This window comes from Plodia interpunctella, chromosome 17, assembly GCF_027563975.2.
Source record: "Plodia interpunctella isolate USDA-ARS_2022_Savannah chromosome 17, ilPloInte3.2, whole genome shotgun sequence".
In the NCBI taxonomy this organism is placed as follows: domain Eukaryota; kingdom Metazoa; phylum Arthropoda; class Insecta; order Lepidoptera; family Pyralidae; genus Plodia; species Plodia interpunctella.
This window is the reverse complement of record NC_071310.1, coordinates 3,129,890-3,154,772: the sequence shown is the minus strand read 5'-3', so window position 1 is coordinate 3,154,772 and position 24,883 is coordinate 3,129,890. Positions and strand designations below refer to the sequence as shown.

Genomic DNA, 24,883 nt, shown 5'->3' with positions numbered 1-24,883 from the left:
TAAGTGTCAAAAAATGACAGATGATCGCATGCCTTAGGGGGGAAAAATTGACAGTTGGTAAACTTTCTTTTATCTTGTTTATTTCGGTGCTTGTTTCTTTTTATTTGGTTGGAAAACCGAACTAGCCCTTTACGATAGGTACCTATATACTATTGATTTAATTTGTTACTTATTGATTACAAATATAAATAAATTCAATCGTATAATAATAAAATTTAATTCTGCCTCTACATCATAGTTGGAGGCAATTCCAAAAATCAAACCATTCAAGCCTTGAATATATAAGCAGGTTCGTGGTTATTGTTTATATATTGTGATTTATGAACTTCCAATGCCCCGGTGATATATAAATGATAAGCTATGATGGCGACAGCTTCTGCTACTACAGCCACGATTGATGAAGATTTAGATGAATGTGGACCACAGTTAATCACCAAGCTAGAGGTAAGATACCTTATTTACTTCTTAAGCTTCACAAGTAGAAAAGTCACTGCCTTCTTAAAATTTTGTGTAAAATAGTTTTGTGATGCTGTGCCTTCATTTGATTGTTGCTGCATTCTGTGTTACTGTTTAATTTTAATAGCTCAGGCTGCTTTTCCTATTGGTCAGCGTTGTGCCACTGCACAGCTTTGTTGGTGGCTAACATTAAACCCAAGTGCTTACCTCCCAGTTAAGTTATAACTTTTAAACTTTTTATTTTACAGGGAAATGGCATAACATCAGGAGACATCAAAAAGCTGGAAGAAGCAGGTTACCACACTGTGGAGTCAGTTGCGTATGCCCCAAAAAAATGGCTAATAACCATAAAGGGGATATCAGAGGCGAAAGCTGACAAAATATTGTCAGAGGCATCAAAGTTAGTGCCTATGGGATTTACCACCGCCACTGAGTTTCACCAGAAAAGGTCATTATATTTTAATTTTTTATTCTTGCCACTTGATCATCAAAATTAATACTGATAACAGGATTGGATGGTGATCACATCATTGTTAAATTTCTTCTGTAAGCAAATTAAATAGATTCATATAACATATTTAAGACGATTTACTGCTGAAAATGCCTGTTGAATGAGTGCCTGTTAGAAATCTGTAATAACAAAAACATGTTTTGTCATTTTTTTGTGATGTTAAGGTTATAATTACAGTAAAACTAAAACAATTCTTGGTTATTTACAGAGCTGAAATCATTCAGTTGACAACTGGCTCAAAAGAACTGGATAGATTGCTAGGCGGTGGAATAGAGACAGGGTCCATAACAGAAATATTTGGAGAATTCCGGACAGGGAAGACACAGCTATGCCACACATTGGCAGTGACTTGCCAGGTATGCACTATATTATTGTTTGTAATTTTGATACAGTGATCTTGTTCTGGGCCATCCAACTATCATATTTACCCCACAACAGAAGATTTTATTATATTGCAACATAGTCATATTTGTCGCAATTTCCATTATTATCATTTAGATGCAATTGTGTAGAATTGTTCTTTCCTATCATCTGAATACTCATTATTGAGCTGAAATATTTTTACAATTTTAACTGAGTCAATGTTTGTGTTGACTTAGTGAATGAAATTTGTGAAGACCATCAGTTTTCATATTACCTTGAATATATTTTCTTTGCTTAGACCGACTTGTGTCTAGAGCCATGATTCGCTTGAATTAGTAACCTTGACCGATACAACTTTCGTTATTCTAGTCATTGTGAGTATTATTGTAGGCTACTAACGCAATGTCAATGCCGAATGCATTGACATTGCGTTAGTTATATGTAGGAAGGAGTATTTTATTCACCGCAATAAAAAATCAGGAATGTACCTATTGGCGAAAAGTTTGCGGACAGTGTGGGGCCAGCATTACAATTGGAAAATGGGTGATTCAAATATCTGTTTGATCAGTTGCCAATAGAGCAGTCGGGCGGCGAGGGCAAGTGCATGTACATAGACACGGAGGGCACGTTCCGGCCCGAGCGCCTGCTGGCCGCGGCGCAGCGCTACGGCATGGAGGCCGCGGCTGTGCTCGACAACGTGGCCTACGCGCGCGCGTACAACACCGACCACCAGACGCAGCTGCTGGTCCAGGCCTGCGCCATGATGGCAGAGTCTCGGTATGGCAACTGTTTAATGAGCTTTGTATAGTTGTTCGACGGTCTTCTTACAGGCGTAACTGCTGCCAGCGTTCACATGCAGTCAGTTGTCACTAAATATGGAAGTGTATTTATATTTTATGTCGCACATCGGCAAAAAGACAACCGAAGAGTAATTTTCTATCCAATCGTGTGGTTCGAGACTGGCACAAACTCAATGAGAATGTTGTCACTGCACCTTCAGTCAACAGATTTAAGAACAGATTGCATAAAATTTCCAAACTTCAAGACACGCACGCATCAGCTTAACCGATTCATTGCGATGCCTAATTTTGCAAACTTTTACTAATGGCGTTCAACAAAAACTATGTGACACGGCTGCCGGGTCAAGCGCCATACGATTACATGACACGCCTCCTGTGTCTTCAGCCATGTGGAAAAGAATACAGTATTTCAACCAGTTTTTACATGTTTTAGGCTTACATACTTTTAGTTGACATTCGAAATCTAACGCGAACATACAGAAACGTTGTTTCAAGTGATTATAAGTGGCATAACAAGTGTATTTTTGAAAATGGAAGGTAAGTGACATTTACTACTAGCTGCTCGCCCCGGCTTCGCCCGAGGTACATACATTTTCTCGCCGTAAAAACCATCCTTGAGCTACGAAGAATATTAAAAAAAAAGAATTGGCCAAATTGGTCCAGGCGTTCTTGAGTTATGCGCTTACCAACACATTTAGCGATTTATTTTTATATTAAAGATTATTTGAAGTTAGTTGGGCAAGTCCATTTTAAAACTATAGAAAAAGCAAAAAATTGTATTATCATAAGGTAACTTATTAAAATCAAAGCAACTTTTATTATGAGGCCTATACCATAAACACAATATTTTACATAGTTATCATATAAAGTTCACGCACGTGTCCTACGAAATACATATTATTTAGAAGTGACGTCACACCTAGGTAGCCTTCTCTATGGAACGTTTTGGACTCGCCAAAAAAGTGTGACTTTATGTCAAAGAGTTCTTCAGTAATCATGGTATTTCTTTTACTAGTGGGCTTATTTTTAGAGGTGTTTCCATATTTAAACAAAACAAAATTGAGTCATGTAGCCTAGGTATTATTAAATTGCAATTTTAAGCATCTGAAAAGGTTGGTTACACCTGCTTTTAATAAAATCATACAATTACCAGAAACGAAGGCTACGACCTTGATTTAGATGAAAAATAGCGACAATTTTGTTCTGGGTAGATCTCCCTAAAACCTAATTTGAAGGAGTTATCATCGATTTAAAAATGACACGGCTCCCGCGCCCTACGCCACACGTAAAAGAAAGTAATGGCACGGCAGGCGTGCCATCCGCAATGAATCGGTTAATGAGCTGCTAGTGTGTTATAAATAAAATAAAATAAGCAAAATATTAACTTTTCCAAGTTATATCCCTTGATTTTTATCCATTCTATTCCTCTATAGTTTTCCTCTGTCCTGACCAGACAAATGAGAATAATTCACATATTTCAGATACTCTCTGATAATTGTGGATAGCGCCACGGCACTGTACAGAACAGATTATTCCGGAAGAGGGGAGCTGAATCCAAGACAACAGCATCTAGGCCGCTTCATGAGAATGTTACTCAGACTAGCTGATGAGGTGAGAAGGATTAAGGATTTCTTCTAAACTTTCTTCGTTAGGTACATTATCCAGGTATATTTTATCTCGAAATTCCCACGTGAGCGAAGCCCTGGGCAACATCTAGTAGTATATAAGTAGCTTAACAAGGATTTTTGACCAAATTGAAAACTTTTATTTTTTTGTCAAACTTATACAGTAGCAGCTTGTTTGTATTTTTATTAAAATAATTATACAATTAATAATATTGGGCAAAGATTATGACAAGTGGACGAATAGTTTTAACCGATTTTAAAAGGAATTTCTACAAATGCTGAATTTATCCTCCCCTTATTATTGATTTTAATTATCTATTATTTTCCAGTTTGGAGTAGCAGTAATAATAACCAACCAAGTAGTCGCCCAAGTAGATTCTGTTGGCGTTTTCAACGCCGACACGAAGAAGCCAATCGGCGGCCACATCCTCGCGCATGCGTCGACGACCCGACTGTACCTGCGCAAGGGCCGCGGCGATAACAGAGTTTGCAAGATCTACGACAGCCCGTGTCTGCCAGAAACCGAAGCCATGTTTGCTATAAGTGCTGAAGGCATCACTGATGCCAAAGAATAGATTGTAAGGTGTGATTGGAACTTGTTTTTGTTTAGATAGAGTAAACTATAGACATCGTGACATCTTCTATTTCGCTCATACAAGAGAAACGCCTATTTAATGAACAAAGCGCTACTTAGTTTTCTTGGCCCTCGTCATACAGACAGCCTACAACTGCCGGGTAGTGTTGGTCTATGTCATGTTGCTGCTAATTAATTAATGTTATACTTAAATCCCGACTAATATCTATTGGACGGATTGTTATGAAATATGAAATTTGGTACACGGGTAGAAAATAACCTGGAATAACACGTAGGGTACTATTAATCCTGACATTCCCACGGGAACGAAGCTCCGGGGCGCTGCTAGAAAAAAAAATATATATATATACTTTGCAATAAGAGCCACAGATAAAAGATAGCACTATATGTATGTTGCACCAAAATGTTGCTTAGAACTTTTTAGTGCTATATAAGATTATCTTCAAACACTGACCACGCGTCTATAGTTTTCTTTGTCTTTGGTTTAATGTAACCAATATTTACAAGAAAGTGTATGTTTTTGAAGGACTAGGAAAAATTAAAACATTCTAATGAAATAGAAATATAGCCATTTAATTTGAATAATGGTTATTGTTAACAGTTCTTGTCCATTACATTGACATGTACTAAAAAATTATATGTCCAAAAACAGTATGCACCTAATTGACTACTTCTTAACATATATTTATCGATATTTCGCAATTTTGTAAATATTATCTTCAATAAAAAGCTGGTATATTTTTAAAGGCTGTTTTATTGTTATCGCATACAATATAAAATAGAGATAAGCATTCAATTTCATACACAGTAATTTATAGATATTTCATTGTAACTTGTATGTATACTTTTTTGGAATTCATAATTATAATATTGGAAGCTTCGGAAAACTTTATTGCTTTTTCTGAACATATTATATACAATTTGATGAACATTGTAGGAACTTTTCGGTTTATTAGGTAACGCAAAATAGATTCATAAATATCATCTCAACATCTTTTCATTTTTAGATTTGATAATATTATATTTAAAAAAACGTAAAACTCTTTGTAAAAGAATGGCACCATTACACATTTAATTACCGTTTCATAAGAACAAAAACAACATAAAATGTTAATATGGAATTGTAAATCGGGTATTTCGTGGGGCATAACAGAATTAAGATCATCATTATTCACATAGATACAGGTCTTACACACATTAATTATAAATATTATACCGCATTTTATTCCCCTTATAAAAATAATTATCACTAGGATTTTTAATTTGATATCGCATTGTATATATATACAATGCGCTGATATACAAAACATATCCGTATCATAAGACGTGTCATTATTTGAAGAAAAAAAAAACAATTGAATAATGAACAAAAATTGTATACTTTTAAATAAATTGTCTAATAAATAAATTACCACTAAACTCTGATTTATAATGCAATTCAGTAAATTAATCGACCAAATAAATATAATTCAAGGCAAGGCAATATAAAATTGGTGAAGACTTTTAGTGAGTAAATAAATGTAACAAAAACAAAAAGCGATAGATGCGTTGTTAATTTACTGACTCGTATTATATTTTTAGTTCAAAGTAACAACAGATTCTGATCAATTTTATTTGCGTAAATATAATCTTCCTACTTTTCTACAAATTTCAAAATGTCGATCAAAATCTATTGTTATACTTATTGCTATTCACATCCCAAACTAAAACTGCTACACAATAAATATTTTAATTACGAGGCACTATTATATAAACACGTAAAAATGTCCGCTGAGTGAAATGTATACAATAAAACAAAGATCTGTGAAAAAAAGTAATATGAATTGATTTCGTGTGGTATTCAGAAAATTTCATAAATAAAGCCGGTAATTTATTCCAACGGACATTCCGTATCGAACTAGCCAAATTCATTGCAAATTCGCCTCTATTACCGCCGCATAGAGACCCATGCAGGGTATCTTGACATGCTGATGACTACGTACTAAATATGTGGCGTATGGTTCCGCTCTAGAATAGGACCACTCCATATCCTCACGTTAATGTCGTACGAGGCGACTAAGGGACACAGCCTAGAAACTAGATAAGTAACAATAGCAGCAGGGTTGACGTCAGGCAGGCGGACGGTAGTAAAATCACAGCAGTCTTCAAAATGTTAAGGTAATTTTTTAAGCTGACCCCAGGTTCCGCGGCGTCCACAGCCCCGAACGCAAATCAATGAGAATGAGAGAGACTACTACTAAAAATATATTTACTCAGTATTCGCCAAATAAATGTGAATATAGCCACAGAATTTAACTTAGTTAGCTACATCCAATATTAATTATGGACGCACACTTGCATAATAAACCATCTTCATTAAAAACTTAGTTTACTTTAAGCTAAAGTATGTTTTGTCACTATCGCACCTAACGATTTTTACATTGACAGAACGAGACAGAATATATTAATATGGTTTATTTTTTTATTACTTACACGTTATTATTTCCATCGGTCGATCATGAATTTAGTGTGCCTTAATTTAATATGTACCTTGCTTACTGCAGCTAAATCAATACAATTATTAAGCGAACACTGCTTTTAGCTAAAAACAACGTACTAACCTAGGTCGGAATTTCTCCCAAATATAAAAAAAAAGTAGATTGGACTCGAACACATAATTTCAGTGAAAATGAGGCAATGAGAATTATATAAGGAATGGTCCATCAGATCGCGTCACAATTTTAGCCTGTGTATACTGTCCATTGGTCGTACCTATACATGCAGCATGGTCCTACTAGTAGGACAACGGGTACAGTAGATGATGTTCTCGTAGTCCTACCGTAGTTGTTCACCCAGATGATTGGATGTCCCTAAATGTATAAAAGTAACACGTTTTTCACGTTCGTAGCTATACCAAATTTTATCAAAATCGGTGGAGCGGTTTAGACATAGCAGACAAGACAGACTATAGTGGGCTTTGTGGTGGTTTGGATTTCACTTCTCACTATCGAGTTGATTCGAAGTGAGAGGCAGCGAACCAATCACGTTGCGCCATTGTGACGCAACGACAACCACACTGCAATGTGATTGGTTCGCTGCGTCTCACTTCGAATCGATTCGAAAGTGAGAAGTGAAATGCAAACCCGCACTTCGCCCTCAGGTTTGGATGCAAAATGTGGTTTATATTTACATGTTCGAGTCCCAAAATGCATTAAGTGACTACTTGAATCACAGTTGTATGCACCTAAGTACTGAATGGTATGCAATTACTATTGCTATTGTGTGCATTCTAACAATTTAATTGATTTTATTCCATAATTTCGTGTCCATTGACATATAACAATAGAATTCCCATTGTCTTAGTCCAAATGGATATATTCTATTCATTCATATTTGATATCATATCTTGTAGCAATCGATAGTAATTCACAATAACAATTATTATGTTTGTATGACATAATTCGTGTAATAATAAATAAAATATTGTAACTAAAACACAAGTAATATTTTATAACAACAATATCGCAAGTGATATTTCGCGACATTATAAATAAATATGGCCGAGCAGATGAAAAATATGGATATTATAGAAACATATACATAAGATGTAAAGAACCAATGCCAAAAAAAATATTTTGTTTGGTTGTGAATTATGCACACGTTTTTATGCATTATTAATATAAAGCATAAAAACGTGTGTATAATTCAGAAAAAATATTCTATAGTATAATTTTCACCTAATTATTTTGTTTAAGTTGTAGTTTGTAGCTTGTGTGAAATAACTATTTAATATAAAAATTGACGCGAAAAAGTGCCTGTGAAGGTCTAATTTCTGAATAAATGATTTGAATTTAATTGTGACTGAAGTCAATAATTTGTCCAAAATTATGCTTTAATATTCATAATGTACGAGCAAAAATATTATTCATTAGATAAATAAGACAATACGGTTACATACATATACTGGCCTAATACTTATATACAATTTATATGTAATAGGTATGAATATGGTGACATTTTTTTATATCATAACATATTTTCTGTTAATGCTGAGCGGATATGATATATATATATTTTGATGATTTGAGGCCACAGGGCTACTTTTTGTTAGTAAGTGATTTTTATTGTACGGTATTGAAATCACCGCAAAAATTGTGTTCTGGAGGCAAAGAGGCGGAGTTTCATCGATTTCATGAGAATCTTTCATTTTTTTACTTACAAAATCTTGTACAAGATGTCAGATAAGATTTTGGGACAAGTTGATGTGAGATTTGAAAATTATACGACTTCACAGTCAAATTCTTGAATCTTACAAATTAATATTGGTATGAAAAATATCTGGAATCATTATTATTTTCAAAATCAGTCATAAAGCTTGTGTGACATAACCATTTAAAATTAATGTATTTTAGCCACAGCTCGCCGAAATGTTTGGTATAATCGATGAAAAAATATAGATCAGTAAATAGTCACATGAGCACCTGAGACCAGTGGATGATCATAGCTTGGGTTCTGAGGTCCCGGCGACGGCGGCGTGAGGCGCGGCCGGGAGGTGCTGCGACGTCACCAGCGCCCGGAGCTCGTCCTACGGAGTAGAGGTTATGTTACAATATTTTTTGGACTCAAAGTCAAATTGCTTAAGAAATTGGACTTGCGATGGCACTTTCGCGACATTCTTTAATATTATACAGGGTTACTGTTACTGATTATTAGATAGAAAAAAATAAAACATAGATATAAAATGCCAAAGCTTGTGACGTGTGATTTCATCCTATAATAGGACCGCACCACATCCTCCCGTGTAAGTCGTACGAGGCGCCTAAGGGATACAGCTTAAGCAGCTGATAGGCAACAGTAGAACTCCCAAGGAGGGTTGACCTCAAGCAAACTGTCAATTGTGTCATCACAGCCCCGGGCTACACGGCGTTAAAGCCCTAAACGAAACCGGAAACAAACACATACGGAGATCAGAAAGAGATAAAACTCTGAAAAGTCTGATTTAAAAAAAAATCAATCTATATGTTTTTTGCCATTTCAATACCAAAGTAAAGGGTCAAGATCGGTTGGGTGTTTAAACACCTGGTATTACCAGCCACCAGGAGACAGTGCTATCATATGTGATCCATGGGTTTCCTTTAAGATTCCATTCCATTGGATAGCATTTAAGATTAGTTTTGAAAGTAATTGAAATTTAACTTATTTCTTTATAATTTAAGTACATTTACTTTAAAATTCAGTATTGTATACAATTTGCTTAAGCATTTTTCTCTCTGTCTGTTTATAATGTTTAACAAATATTTCATTTAACTAACTTTTGTTAAGACTTTACACTTTTATTTATTAAGTCATTTGGTTTATTTTCCTTTATTAGCCCTCCTTTTGTAAAACCAAACCTGATTCTGCAGTCAAACCAAAATATGGTTTTGAACTTATTCTACTGTATGCTTGTATTGTGTACAATGATACAAATAAATACAATATATTTTGTTAACTATCTTGTCCAAGTACGTACCCCCCAGCCGAGGCGGGCGGCGAGGTCGCGACAGCCGGCGTCGCAGTCCCCGAGGCGCGCCACGTCCCTCACGGCGTCCTCGTCCAGCTGCAGCCCGCCGCCCGACAGACCCCACAGCCGCAGCAGCGGCGAACGCACCCCCGCCTTCTCGCGGTTTATTAGCAAACGCGGGCACCAATCGGGGACCCTGGATGAATAAACAACGACCTATTTTATTTTTCTCAACTCCGTTTTTTCTATTTCTAATAATTATATAAACAGTCTTCACAGTGCTTATTGTTGAATTTTGTTGAAAATAAATCAAATATTAGTTGATTCTAAAGTAAAATATTTGTTAACCACGAAAGTGATTTCCTAATGGGTAACTAAAAAAAATAACGTGTGGCACTCCGGGAGTACCGACAGAAGAGAAAACTTGAATATTAACGTTGTGCAGTTTTGACGTCTTATGAATCAGGTCACGTGTTCTGGTGCGAGTTTAACATTTTTTACCCATCACAAAAACTGCACAACGCCGCTAAAGAAGTTTTCACTTCAAAAACTTAATTTGTATTGCTATGAAACCATAAATATAATAGTTCTGAAGAGACAAGATTGTCTATATAATGAGACTTATGGGAGTCTAGATAGATACGTCGTGTATCCGACTGTTACATAAAATAAACAAAAACATAAATCTTTTATATTAAAACCGTTACTAAACAATCGTGTGCTGCAATAGTCTAAATGGTCATATATATCACCGACACTCAACGACTGTGTAAGAAATGAGAAAACTCAGATGAGAGAGAGAGTGAGACAAAGACAAAAAACAAACACTCACATATCAATAAGCGAGGCAAACGGCTGTACTTCTAGCGATGATCCCATGATGATGAGCAGGTCACAGCGCTCGAAGTCTTCGTGGAGACATCTCTGGAAGCGCTCAGGCAAACCCTCTCCGAAGAACACTATATCTGGCTTCACTACTCCTGGACACTCCGTGCATATTGGTATTTGGTCGGCGAATATTCTTTCTGTAATTAGGTTAAATAATTGGGTCTAATTAGATACATTTTCAAAATATCGATAGTAATGGATTTTCATGGGGTCAATGACTTTCGAAGCCATATCAATGCACATAATGAAATAAAATATTGCAGTCACGTTAAGTACATCATTATTTAAAATAAAGTGCTCGATGACTGATCTTCTTTCTTGTTTTTAGTTCAAACTTTATTTAAATATACTTCTGCTACATCACTCCGGCGTCGGTTGATGGTAGAAAAAGCCCTAGGGTTTAAACAAACCTTATATTTATGTAATCCTTTCTTATTGTTTGTTCTAAACTAGTGAGGCACTATTGTCAGATTATATTCAAGTCGGCTAAATACATCTGACATGACTTTTGCGACTATCTATCGATATCTATAGTGACAAAGTAGTAGTAAACTATAACTACTTTTAAACTTTAGCATTGCATAATTATACATATACTAAAGAACAGGTATTGATATGGCGGTAGAAGAAGATTTTACCGGACAGACGTCGTAGCCGTAGCTTGTTGAGTCAGTCGCCCAGTGACCACTGTCCTTTGTAACAAGGTCCGAAACGTCTGGGAAATAAAAAAGTATATACGCGTTTCATACCTGTTCTTTAATACATAGTACCAAACTAAATTGATAACAAGTGTACAGGTATCCTCATAATGTTTTCCGGAAGCAAGTGGTGGCCTATAAAAACTGAAGTTGTTTGTATGTTGGTATGTTTACCTATACATAGGTCAGATTGGTTGGTACACAAACCCATGCAACACAAGTAGGATACAAGCTTTTTGGTTCACAGGCAAGTGCTTCTGTAATAAAGGTAAATTACCAGTATAAAAATATTACCTTTCACAAATTCAAGACCATACTCTTTACGACATTCGAGACAGTGTGCTGTGTAGAAAGTGCCATGAGCCTCTACTAGCTTCTCCTCTGGAATGCCGGCTCCTCTCTCTAAGGTGTCAATGTTTTGAGTGTAGTGCCTCAGTAATAGACCTAAAACAATTTTTATAATCATTATAATGTTACAAAAAATATTTAAAGAATAATTTTAAGTATGTACTTATATTTATGTTTAGAACAAATTGTAACAGGGTAATGTTATAAATGGGACTGACACTTGGCTAGAAGAGTAAACCATTGATTGATGTTTAATTAAGTTTCTTTTGGAGTTTTTCTCAGCAGTCATAGTTCTGAAATGCCAATAGTTTTTAGATTTTAAATTTAACACGAAAAAGTGCCTAGATGAAATTTTAGAATAAATTCTTTTTTTTGGACCAAAACAGTGACAGTGTGGTGGCCGAGACAGGGACAAAGATTGGTTGACACTTATTTTAATATCATTGGGACAGTGATTTTAGTAATTGATAGACACAAGATTAAACTTTACTCCACAAAAATCCCTACCTTTTGTCAGGGGTTCAAAAGATTTTCAATCAAACAATTGATCCATTGTTTACAAGTATTGCCTGCATCAAATCATTTGTTTTAAAGTTGGTGAATTAAGTTTAGAGAGCTGTCAATAGAATAAAGTCTATTGTAACTTGGGGTTACCTAATGGTTATAGTTGATAGTGCATTTGCTTTATACACAATTTTGTTTAAAAATTGTTCTCTTCATAGTGGATAGAGTTCATTGAGTATTGTGTACAATCACAACACACTTTGAATCCTAATCCTAACTAATATTCTTACTGTGAAAGTGAATTTATTGATTTACCTTTTCACATTTTATCTTGACACTTATCTCTCACACTTGACCAATCATCTTGAAATTTCACATATAATATTAGGACACAGGGTACCAGTTGTTACAGTTCATGTGAGTGAAGCAGCAGGAAAAAGCTATGATAAATAAATTTATATTTATGTTATTCTCTGATTAAGCTTTGGAACAGTAATTCTTTGCTTTGTCCCTCTTCCATTTCAATAACAATAACATTGATAGAATGAGACGAAACAAAAACTAACAATCATGAGCAAAGTACAAGAGAATAACATTTTTATTCAAGGTACTAAAGGTCTTTTTCTTTTATTTTGTCTTGGTACAATATAGAATAGATTAAAATACCTTTTTCATACAGTAGCCTGATGAAATAATGTGACACTGTGGGTTTGAAGCTTCCCGGGAACAACTCTTTGGCTAGTGTGAAAAACGGTTTGGGGTTTTGTCGAAAGAAGTTGATTTCAAATATAGCTTGGGGCTCGGGAAGGTTGTACTTTTGCAGGTTGTGGTACAAGCCTGTTTCTGGGCTACGGAAGTCGGGAATGCCCGCCGCTGAAAACATTATTTTATATGTAAACATATGAAGTTGTGCTTGGAGAACTATAATTAATAATGGTTTCATAATAAAAGCCTAGTGTCAAATCTAACAATAAAGTGACAACACCTTATTTGAAATACTTTTAATTCATTGTAATAGCTTAAACTAACACCAATTGTTTAGTAAATCATCCAAAAAATTCCATACACAAACAAACTGAAATGACCTTGATAGATGTAAACAATCTAATGAACAAATTTTCCATGCATCAATATTGCAGCGAGTCGTGTTTTATCAAATGCTTATCTATCTTAGTGTAATTTGAAAATAATAATTTAACATATATGAGTTTTTAATATACTGCTTACTGTATTATATATGGATAGAAACTAGCTAGATAGTATGCTGTATAGATATACATAAACAAAACATGTAAACATAACCTAATTTGACCAAAAAAATTGTTAATGATAAAATAATTATATAATAGTACCTATGCAGTACATACTTACAAGTTGAAATTCCCGCGCCAGCCAATGTGATGATATTTTTGCATCTGTTGCCTTTGATCCACTTTACTATTCCGTCCAAATTAACTTCATCCAAAACTTTTTCTATTGGTTCTGTTGATTCAGGTTCTTGGCTAATTATACCAAGTTTGAGGGCTAAATACCTCCGAGCACTATCTACGTCCATAGCTCTAAATCTAGACAAAAGGCTTTCGAAATTATTTGGCGGGACATTGGACGCAGATCTATCGATGGGGTCATCACCTGAAATATTTGTATTTATTGTAATATAATGTTTCTTTAGATTGGATCAATAGTTTTCATTGTTGCAAAATATTTATATAAACTCACCGTCACTTGATCCTGGTGGCGAATTATCTGTCATTTTATTAGATTTACACAAATTACGACTCGAAACCTTTGTCCAATTTCGCCACGGCTTTTTTGACAGGTGTAAATACAGATAATACACGACGCGCATTCTCGGAAATGCTTGCAACAAAACTAAGTTATCTTTTTTTTACTTGTTGATAAGTGTTATTATTACGTAATGGTAATTAAAATATGAATACATTATTTTGAATTTTAAATTTAGGATAATAATATACTTTGTAATAATTAAAAGTTACAATGATTAAGCATTTTGTATGCGGTGGATATTTAAAATTACTTAGGTACATTATCGCTTTTTATTGCAAAGCTATCTCTGTAAACGCGTTTAGTTTTTTTAATCAGATAATAATAGCGCTGTTGTAAAATATATAATGCCGAAGGTTATAATTTAACAAAACCCGGAGCGTTACCATACGTTTTTAGGGTTCCGTAGCCAAATGTAAAAAACGGAAATGGCCTGTCACAGTTATTTTATTCGGAGACTATGCGTACTTTATGGTTAACATTTGGTAGGTAGATGTATGTAACTGAGGGATGAATAAAAATCGGTTTAGATTACATAGCGTTAAGTATATCATTGGATAGTTCTTTAAATGGAGTGGAGGTTTCTATAATACTTTTTTAATTATTTTAATACTTTGGGAAATATTTGCATCTAGTAAAAAGTCCGTCCCTCCTCTCTAATGTTTAAACTATATGAAAAATTGTAAAAAAGTATTGGATACCTATAATTCAACAAAAACTTCAAACAAAAATGTTTTAGAACAAAATCGAAAATCAAAATCGAATCGTGGATAATTTAGGAATTTGCGTTTCAAATATTGAATTAGAGTTCAACTATTAGGGCAACATTAAAGCCTATGTATATGTTTTGATGTGACAATAAAATGTAATGCTGCCTTCTGACGCTAATAGATGGCGCCACGCGTCAAATTAAATGTCGCTTTGGTAGGGTTTTCGATAAAACCAGGGTTTTCTCCATACGAAATTGCTATAAAATAATTGTCACGGAACTCCTACGGAACCCCTTCATGAGCAAGTCCGACTTTCTCTTGACCGGTTTTTTTTTTGTATGGATTGATAAAAAAATAATTGAGAACCATGATGTACTTATTCAATTTTTATATTATTAAATTGTATTGTTATGTAATTTTATATTATTTATTTCAATATGGATAAACCATTTCACATTTTTATTAACTATAGCGTTTATAATTTACATACATTTGGTAACAAAAGCGAATGCAATAAAAATATAATATTTCATATACACTGATAATTGAAAAGCCTATGACTATACCGGCGAATCCACCAAAATTACCTGTAAACAAACAAAACACTAACTAGTAATGTTAGTAGGTATATAAGTACACACATAGGAGATATTGAAGAAAAATAATTATGACGTGTCTTTACGGGGCTAACTAATAGATTCCAAAACAATGATTTTTAAAATTTTTGTTTGTTTGTGCATCACGCAAAAACGACTTATTTACTAAGAAATAGTTTGCCATTGCCTTCTCCTTTCATCTTTCATAATATAGCTCTTAAATCAACAACTAGAATTCCGATTTCCTTACGATTTTTTCTATTACCGGAAGCAAGTAATTAGAGGACTACCGTCTATAAAAACTACTACACTCTAGATAGGTACCTAGGTACTATGCACGAGTTGGATTTGAAACTGAGACCTTTCGGATCACAGGCGGACCTGCTCTTAACCACTAACCACCATCCGTTTGATATCCTAATTAAAATAAATCTATTACTAAAAACTCGTGCACCAAGAGACAACCAAATGATTGTCCCTATCCATTACTATCTCTTTCACCATCTCGGTAGATACTTCTGATTTAGTTCAGTCTGACCCAGAATACAGAAACAACTCACTCAGAATTTCGAACCAGTAGTTGACGATGTCAAGTCGATCGAGGACGCCGTCCGATGTTGACTGGTAAATGAAAAGGAGGCTCTTGTTATCTCTGTCGACATTTCCACTGGAAAAAGCAATATTATTATCTATACATACAATTAAACTCTAAGTGGTTTATGACAGTATACATATAGGAGATATTAAAGAATTATGGGTCTTTATGGGACTAATAGAAGCCAAAATATATTTTTTTTTGTTTTTGTCTGTCTATATAGACAGACAGACAGTTAGTGTGCGCATCACGCAAAACGTTCTGGATGGATTTGGAAGCGATTGTCACATTTGTATAGCATGTGGTCTAACTTACAATCTGGTATAGGTTTCATTACGATACGTTGTTTTAGAACCCGAGATATGGACAATGATAATAGTTATGAGTGGACGCACGAAACCAAGGCTACCGAAGCCGGCAAAAGCTAGCTATAATAACTTCGTTATATGGTGACATGTAGAATGTCCCTTAAGCACAATAAATAGACAAAAATATTTTATTAGTATGGTTTATTTTCAGACTCATACGGAACGATTAAAATACGGAGCTTTGAGGAACCTGAAATTAAACGCATTAAGTATTAAAAAATTACATTAAGGTACAAGTACGATACTGGATCCCAGTAAGAGATGACGTATGCTCCTGGTCTTCCTTATGGACGAATAACCATTATACTACTACTATTATCTACACTACTACAGGTAAACCTGTAGTAACCACTTACAATGCACGCCTAGGCATCTCTTTGGCGCGAAAGGCGTCGAGGCCCAATGGCATTTTGGAGACCCTGGTGTAGTGCTTAGTGAACTCGCAATCGGGTAGGCAGTCAGGGCAGTATAAGGAGTCTTGCATCTCCACTTCTAGACCCTCGGTATTCCCGGTTTGCGGGAAGATGTACAGGAGTTTCTCTGAAAAAAGGTAGCTGGAAGTAGTCAAATAATTATTTCGATTTATCAGCAAAAAAATTGTCCCCATTTTCGCGGCTTAACATAAGACCAATATTGTGTTCCAGCCCGGGCATTTTTGTTTCTTTATGTTGATCTATGGTTCCAGCTTTGAAATTTCCATTAGGTTGAGCGTATCAAGTACGGAAGGAGTACGGTTTAGACATCCTATTCTACTATTCCGGCTATTGATGAAACTTGTTACATGGGTAGAATATAACCAAGAATAGCTCATAAGGTACACACTTTTATCCCAAAATACTAACGGGAGCGATGTCCGGCGCACAGCTAGTTACCTTTATACTTATTCAGGCAACGCAGTTTCTCCATGGTACAGATTTCAGTGCTCTCGACATTAGCGGGGAGGAAGTAGGGGGTGCACTTGCAGAGCGACTGCACAGTCTTGATTCTGCAGTGGATGAGGCAGGTACTGTACGAGTACATGACACCGTAAGCAGGACTCTCGTCACGGAATAGGCAGTTCCTCTGGAAATTAATTATTTCGATAAAAGAGATCGGATGGCGATTAATTGAACGGAAATCTTTTTAGCGCCTCTATTGACATCTACCTCCTAGGTGTTAACTGAAAATCTGCCGAAATGGTCTCATCAGAGTGCAAACTCTGATGAGATATGACCATTTTGGCTACTGCAACACACTAATGTTTTGTATGCAGTTTTTTTGTTTGTGTGTTTGTAAAAGGCGAATAAACGATTTATCTGTCTATGATTTAACTAGGTTGTTTTAAGATAAGCCCACCGTGCTCAAAGGGTATTTTCTGATCTCCTGCGTGGCAATCTGTTTTACGGACTGCAGTTCGATGAACATCGCCTTGTTGACCTCCAGCACGCGGTGCACCACCCGGCCCACGTACGGGTCCAGATACACGGCGGGGTCGAACAGGAATATCTTGAAAATTAAGGTATTTCATCAAGTTTACCGTAAAACTATCATCGACGTTGGAAACAATACCATCGTCACAGAAATTGATTGATCATCATTTTAGCCTTTTCTGTCCATTGCTGAGAAAAGGCTCCTCTCGCGTACGCCAATCTAAATTGAATGATGACTGATGGTCTGATGTACATGGAAACCATATACTGAGACCGAATATATCTCTCTTTAAACAAATTCCCGTTTGCTTGCGACTTCGTACGCTTGTAATAAAATCCGTTTTGATCATTCCCGTAAGATTTTGCAGAAATCTTCCTTTAGTGCTCCTCTATATGCCAAGGAACTTATACACCCAACACATTATTTTCTGGTTGTGGACACCAGCGCAGGCACCAGACGGGTGATCGGTCCTCCTGATCTGGGACCATTTCATCCAACACCCATTAATGTTATAGTTTCGGCTGTATGGTTTCTTTTGTATACTGAAAACTAAAATAACAGGCAACTCACGTCAAATCCCTGTATATGATTGACAGGATATGCATAATCGTTCACCATAGGATCGAGGTAGAGAATGAGGCCAGCTGTGGAACCCGGCTCCACTTGACGCTTCGCCTTCGCGATGGTGTTGCGCGGTCTGAAATAGTCGGGTACAGTAGTAACCAAATACAGAATTACCTCGTGTATCTACTTGTGCACAGCTACAATGAGCACAGTGCGCACAGTTGCGTAAAGGGGCGGATCTTATTTCGTTTTCCGGTTGGACCTATATACTTCCAGTAGCGCCATGGTGGAACTGCTTTCTCTCCCCGTCTGCCTCAGCCCCGTTCACACATATTTTATTAGAGAAATGGCAACAAGTCTCACTAATTAACTAATTTTAAACTTTCGCGTATCAACTGGCAAATTAAGTAGGTACCTAGGGGACAAATGTTTGGATATGGTGCCTTCGCCTGGTCCTGCAGGCAGGAAGGGCAAACCCACCAAGTGCCGACTTGACGAAGTCTAGTCGGGAATGATATGCTTTTCCCGACCGACAACACGTGAAGGTGGACTGGTAGAAGTTCTTTATACCAATGTTGATAACTAGGTACTTATTAAGTACCTAGTACATAAATAAAGTTTGAGTAGGTAAATAAATACCTACATAGCAAAAATATCTCATTGACAAATGTACCTATGTTAGTACTTGGTCTTGAAAGGTTCGAAGGAAGACGTGACAATAAAGACTATTCTAAAATTGTTACTTACAGATGTAGAGTAAAAGTAGCCATGGGCGTAGCACGGTATGGGCAGGGAGGGGCAGCTACCTCTTATTTATCTCTCTCTTAGAAGGGCGATTGTTCGCTGGTAAACCTATTTTGACGATCATCAATAGTTTGCGACGCTTCTTATATGGCCTAAGAAACTAACAGATTTGAGGGCTGGATTATGATATTCCATAATATGGAATGTGATACCTATATATTTTTTTACTCAAAAAATGTAGCTTAAAACGACAAGGGTAGCGTAATAAACCATAATATAATCTAGGATATTCATTGTCTTCCCCCCCTTAATACGGTTATAGCTACGCCCTTGAGTGTAACCCTAGATACCGTTTAAATTATGTCTTGTCATAGCGATGCGATGCGAAACGAATGTAAGTGATGATGCGTCGACGGCTAGAAGGAAATCGCATGCAATCGTGCATGCAATCCCATTTCAATCATATAGGTGTGTGAATAAAATAGATGTATTTAACAACAGTGGATACTTCATGGTGAATAACGTACTTAGTCACTTTAATGAGATGAAAAGTAATGGAGGATTTATAGTTTGGAAATATTTAAGATGGGTCTAGAGTTAGAGCATATAATACAGTAATGGAACGCCTACCTAGGTATAGGGTAACGATAAAAGAATATTTATGAAATTTATGTCGAAGGAAAAACCATTACATTCGCGCGTTTTCGTAAATCATAATTTCAAAAATAACGCTCCTGATAGAGAGAGAGAGAGAGAGCTTTCACTTCAATGTATGTATAGTTTACTAGCTTTTGCCCGCGGCTTCGCTCGCGTTAATTTTCCGGGATGTTAGATATCCTATGTCCTTCTCTATTGAGTAGATAGAACAATAAGAGGTAACAAACAAACAATAACTTACTTTCGCATTTATGATATAAGTTAGGATTAGGATAATCAGTAGTGCCGCTTGGAATGCTTATTTATATATGACTTCTTACCTGCCACCAGAGTTGTAATCCAGCACATAGTTGAACACGCAGCAATGTCCCCTGAAGGTCCGTCGCACTGCGAACAGGTCTGAGCAGTTCTGCTTGTCGCCAGCCCAGATACAGTACAGCACCATGTCTTCGCATTTGGGGGCAAACTGACAAACATCACATAGATAATACTGCTTCTTTCATTAGCCTGCTATAATATATAAATAAATGGACAACACACAACGGGAAACAGAATACACTAAGCTGGTATCGTTGGTCCGTTGGATACAAACACAGAAAGGGACACAACACACCAGCAGACAAATATTTGTTATGAGGTAGAAATAATTGCTAATCATTGCCCTTGCTTGTAATCAAACCCAGGATCCTCAGCGGGCGTGCTAACACTAAAGCTCTCCAAATATCTTCACACCTAAAATCACCTCAATATAATGCTCTCATTGATGTGTAAGAAAGATATGCAAACTTTGAAAAAGAATAGATGTATTTTTTAATACTTATTTTGGCACAAACAATCATTATAAGAAACATTTATTTTTTAATACTTATTTTGGCACAAACAGTCATTATAAGAAACATTTATTTTTTAATACTTATTTTGGCACAAACAGTCATTATAAGAAACATTTTACAATAAAAATAACATGTTAGATAAAGACAAAACAGTGTCGAAATCTTAACAGAACTTATGGATACAACATAGGTACGAATTAGTTGTATACAAAACAAGAAAATGATATAGATAAGTATGTATATTTGATAAAGAACAGATTATATATTAGTACTGGAAATATTATGTAATCTGTAGCATCAGTATGGATACTAGTAGTAGGCATCATCTACTTCGCTATCTTTGTTCGGCGTGTAAGGCTTCCAATTGCATAGTTGAAAAAGAAACGTTCAACTCATATACGCATTTTCAAACACTCGGTTCTTACCCGGGACATCTTCTTGAATATCTCGCTAGATTTGATATGGTACTTGGACCTAACGTCCATGAAGGGGTGTGTGCTGAGGCGTTCGTCCCAGGTGTAGTCCAGCAGTCGGCCATATTGGTAGAACCACCACTCCACCTCCTCCAGGGACTCGTTGTTCGCGGCCAGGTATGGATAACTGATCATATAAGGAATATAGGAAAGTGGAAAGGAGAATATAACGAAATTTCATCATAGTCGTATTTCCTCATGGCTGTTGTTTTTGTTTCATTCCACGACTACGACAGCCGTGGAATTAAATACACCAACTTTCTTGTCGATATTAATGGAGTAGTTTGCCATTGCCTTCTCCATTTTACATACCAGTTAATAATTATAGATAAAAGAAATACTTATATCGTTAATAATCAACCATTGTTCAGGTTTCCTCACTCACTCACTCAGGAACTTACATACTGTGCCGACCCCACATGAGTAGGATAAGGTCATGAAGAAGAAGTTCAGGTTTCCTCATGATGTTTGTTTCCTTCACCTGAAGCAAGTTTTGGTCGAGGAATACTACTATACAATACATGAGACAGATTAGTACACAGACTCTTCTCGCACGAGTACGATTCGAACATGTCCCAGGTTCGAACCCTACTCGATCAAAAACATAATAAATTATACATCTAACCGCGTGAAAATCCGTACAATAGTTTTACAGAGAGACAGACAGACAGACGTGGCAGAGGAGTTTGATGTATGTTTTCCCTGCCAGATATGGGTTTTAGGTCACGGACGATTTTATCAAAGGGCTTTGCATCAAGTCCAATGGCACTGGCAAAAAATATGTTGTGCCCCTACAAAACTGAGCTGCTTTAAATCATAGATAAAAAACAAAAAAAAAACGAACGAGCCACGAACGTGGCTACTGTTAATTAGCACGGCCATTAATGTCAACGAGGTCTCGATTTTTTATTTCAATGTTTTTTTGCACGCTTCGCGCCACTAACATCAAAATTACGTTAATTTTGTTTGTACCTACAGCCAACAGCACATCAAGTTACCCTGCATGAACCTCTATGGCGCGGTAATAACGGCGAGTTTGCAATGAATTTGGGTAGGTTGATTAGCTGTTGACTATACTTTAACGGAATTTTGTTTTAAAGCTGAAATTTGTAGTTATCGCATTTTAATCAATTTAATTTTATTTCGCAGCGAAAAATAAAATAAAGTTACGGTTTATGCCGCTAGCAAAATAAAATACAAAAATAAAACTCACGCTTTGGCGGCATACTCTTTCAGAGCCTTCTTGCTTATTCTATTGACGTTGCAAACGGCTACTGCTGGAAAGTCTATGTCTGCGATGGGATACGTGGAGGATTCCATGGAGACGAAGAGAGGCTTGGTCAGGGCATTGGAGAGGGTGTACACGGTGAAGTAACACGTCATGCCGACCGTGAAGCAGAATATGACGAGGGGAATCAACCTGATAAGATAGGAGATAACTTATTAATTATGATGTTCTATTGTACTTGCGGCATTTACAAATATCATCATTCCCTTGGGGAATTCGTTCGCGGGAATTCCCCAAGGGAATGATGATATTTGTAACCATTGATGGGTTTACTCCCAGTATTTTCCTAATTTCTTCCCGAACAATCGAGCGCAAACCGAACTTATAGATGGGTTTGTACCGGGTTCTTACAAATTGTAATAAATAGAATACTTATTAAGTTAGACATTGATTGATTTGATTTCACGTAATTTAATGAAGTATTTGATGTTTTTCATAGTAATTTTGACATGTTGGACATGTATTTATGTATGTGTTACCTGAAATAAACTGGTTTTCGTTATTACTAATTATAGCCCTCGCTTCGGGGTAAATAGTAGCCTCTGTCACTTTTCAACTCTCCAACTAACTCCACAGCAAAAATAACCTCAAACAAATGCTCCGTTTAATACAAAACGGAGGAAACTTGAGGGAAAAGTTGATGACGGTAAGGATGAAAGAAGGACAACCATTTAACATTTTATACCTTTGTAAGTAGGTATAGGATTTATTATTACCTGCTCTTGGCCGAGGCTTGCGAATCACCAATTTTGCTGACGCACGCAAGTGAAGAGTGTGTGACATACTCTTTAGTAACGTCTCTTAGACTCCTGCGCACTATGACTTCGAAGCCTACCGGTTGCAGTTTCAGCTGCTGCCGCCTGTACTCTGTCCACCAGCGACTGTCATTCCCGGCCATGATGATGTGCAGTCGCAATATTGTTATGTCTGTGAAATAAATGTCCAAAAAACTGTTACGGTAAAGAGTAGCGCAGTGTATGCTTACGGTTATCAAGGAATAGGACCACTCCATATGTGTCCTTTAATCGCCTTGTGCGACATTTATGGGATGTTGTAGAAGTCATAAAAGGCGATTTAGGGACTTATACCTTGGTAGCTGAAAGGCTACAATATCACAACACGTCCAGAATCGCAGACAAAGCGAGTACTAACCGCTCTGCGCACCCAAGCGTCTTTTCAGCTCCACTGTATTGTACTCTATACTGTAGGCATGGGTGCACGAATAATTAACATTACAATCGTGTGGCTAAATAGGGGTTTAGTTTAATTGATAACCACAGTTTAGTATTGCACGCAAATAGTTAACATATTGTGAGAGTTCCGTATATGTCAAATCTAGTAGAGATTTGAATAAAGTACTTGCGTACCCTGAATCAATACTATAAATAAATAAAATATAATATATATATAAATATATAAATAATATATATATATTATTAGGACAAATAACACAGATTGAGCTAGCTCCAAAGTAAGTTCGAGACTTGTGTTATGGGATACTAACTCAACGATACTATATTTTATAACAAATACATATATAGATAAACATCCAAGACCCGGGCCAATCAGAAAAATATCATTTTCTATCATGACCCGACCGGGAATCGAACTCGGGTCTTCTCGGTTCAGTGGCAAGAACTTTACTGGCCACCGAGGTCGTCAATAGTGACGACCTCGGTGGCGCAGTGGTAAAGTTCTTAGTGGTAAAGGTCAGGATATAGATCCTGCAAATAAAAAAAATCCAAGTATAAATAACGATATTAATATATAAATAATAGTTTTTTTTCTAATTTGCCTAAATCACTGTGCATCTATGTGCTATCTAGCATCCCAAAAACCTAGTTCCACGGGAGCGAATTGGAAAAAGTGTGTGTAATGTAGAAATAGGACACAAGTACAAAATCGTCAAGTTTGTTTGTTGTGGACACCCGGCATTATGGTCTCGCATGACAAACAGCGACGGGCTAAAATAATAATCGCTTGGTGGTGTGCATTATTGATACTTGTCATGGTATTTAATATCAAGGCCTCCAAATATTGTCACGTGTATATCCAGCATGAGGTTTAATATACAGGGTGTATCATAAACCCCGTGCACATATACGAAACGGGGTGTTAGGGTCTTGGGTAGATCCTCTATGTGAAGATTCAAGTTAATACCTATTAACATTTCTAAATATCTTTATCTGTGACCGACTAATAGAAGTTGTTGACGCGTTTCGTTTGTGGATTTTATGGCAGCATATCGATGGCGTCGTGGCATACATATAATCAATATGTTTGACCTTGGGTCATTAACATAATATTGTTCCAAATTTCACCAAAAATGTCCTAATGATTTAGCCTAGAAAGGGTGACAGACAGACTTTAGATTACATTTGTAATATTACTTGATAAGTAAAATGTGAAGTATGGATTTTAACATAGTTTCACCCTCTTGTCATAGACGCAGAGCTTACCTACATCCACTTGGATTCATATTTTTATGCATAGTTTTGATGACATATAAAATATCGATTTGAATACGTACGAACATTATAAGAGCACAGATGCGCATACGCCACCATTATTAAAAAGTCATAGACACTCG

At 36.2% G+C, this 24,883-nt stretch overlaps 3 protein-coding genes across 4 annotated transcripts; 1 reads left to right on the top strand and 2 right to left on the bottom strand.

Moving 5' to 3' along the window:
• Positions 1 to 46: 46 nt before the first annotated feature.
• Positions 47 to 5,096, top strand: spn-A (spindle A). Its single transcript, XM_053757975.2, has 7 exons — positions 47 to 138; positions 239 to 444; positions 705 to 904; positions 1,176 to 1,323; positions 1,899 to 2,107; positions 3,612 to 3,741; positions 4,085 to 5,096. The coding sequence occupies exons 2-7, from the start codon at positions 361 to 363 to the stop codon at positions 4,328 to 4,330; spliced, it is 1,017 nt and encodes a 338-aa protein (XP_053613950.1). The 5' UTR covers positions 47 to 138; positions 239 to 360; the 3' UTR covers positions 4,331 to 5,096.
• LOC128677261 (NAD-dependent protein deacetylase sirtuin-2-like) lies at positions 4,903 to 14,143 on the bottom strand. Its single transcript, XM_053757973.1, has 7 exons — positions 13,990 to 14,143; positions 13,642 to 13,902; positions 12,937 to 13,143; positions 11,713 to 11,862; positions 10,665 to 10,857; positions 9,842 to 10,028; positions 4,903 to 8,914 (listed from the first exon to the last, which is right to left on the bottom strand). Exons 1-7 carry the CDS (start codon positions 14,117 to 14,119, stop codon positions 8,828 to 8,830), a joined length of 1,215 nt encoding a protein of 404 aa, XP_053613948.1. The 5' UTR covers positions 14,120 to 14,143; the 3' UTR covers positions 4,903 to 8,827.
• Positions 14,144 to 15,208: 1,065 nt separating this feature from the next.
• LOC128677079 (sodium channel protein Nach-like) lies at positions 15,209 to 23,214 on the bottom strand. 2 transcript variants are annotated; one of them, XM_053757671.1, is made up of 10 exons: positions 23,010 to 23,214; positions 22,219 to 22,425; positions 20,958 to 21,132; positions 20,020 to 20,189; positions 18,305 to 18,431; positions 17,660 to 17,809; positions 17,197 to 17,386; positions 16,681 to 16,864; positions 15,922 to 16,028; positions 15,209 to 15,352 (listed from the first exon to the last, which is right to left on the bottom strand). In XM_053757671.1, the coding sequence occupies exons 1-10, from the start codon at positions 23,189 to 23,191 to the stop codon at positions 15,228 to 15,230; spliced, it is 1,617 nt and encodes a 538-aa protein (XP_053613646.1). In that variant the 5' UTR covers positions 23,192 to 23,214; the 3' UTR covers positions 15,209 to 15,227. The 2 variants fall into 2 exon arrangements, with proteins under 2 accessions (XP_053613646.1, XP_053613647.1); XM_053757672.1 differs by having other exon boundaries at positions 20,020 to 20,165.
• Positions 23,215 to 24,883: the final 1,669 nt, after the last annotated feature.

Excerpts from the sequence above, each read along its gene's own strand:
- LOC128677261 (XM_053757973.1), bottom strand. The coding sequence starts at position 14,119 with ATGCGCGTCGTGTATTATCTGTATTTACACCTGTCAAAAAAGCCGTGG. Across the intron at positions 13,903-13,989 it reads GCCACCAGGATCAAGTGACG|GTGATGACCCCATCGATAGA; the intron begins GTGAGTTTATAT and ends CAAATATTTCAG. Across the intron at positions 11,863-12,936 it reads CAGGCTACTGTATGAAAAAG|GTCTATTACTGAGGCACTAC; the intron begins GTATTTTAATCT and ends AAATTGTTTTAG.
- spn-A (XM_053757975.2), top strand. The coding sequence starts at position 361 with ATGATGGCGACAGCTTCTGCTACTACAGCCACGATTGATGAAGATTTA. Across the intron at positions 445-704 it reads AGTTAATCACCAAGCTAGAG|GGAAATGGCATAACATCAGG; the intron begins GTAAGATACCTT and ends TTTATTTTACAG. Across the intron at positions 1,324-1,898 it reads CATTGGCAGTGACTTGCCAG|TTGCCAATAGAGCAGTCGGG; the intron begins GTATGCACTATA and ends CTGTTTGATCAG.
- LOC128677079 (XM_053757671.1), bottom strand. The coding sequence starts at position 23,191 with ATGGCCGGGAATGACAGTCGCTGGTGGACAGAGTACAGGCGGCAGCAG. Across the intron at positions 22,426-23,009 it reads CAAGCCTCGGCCAAGAGCAG|GTTGATTCCCCTCGTCATAT; the intron begins GTAATAATAAAT and ends CTATCTTATCAG. Across the intron at positions 18,432-20,019 it reads GATTACAACTCTGGTGGCAG|ACCGCGCAACACCATCGCGA; the intron begins GTAAGAAGTCAT and ends CGACTATTTCAG.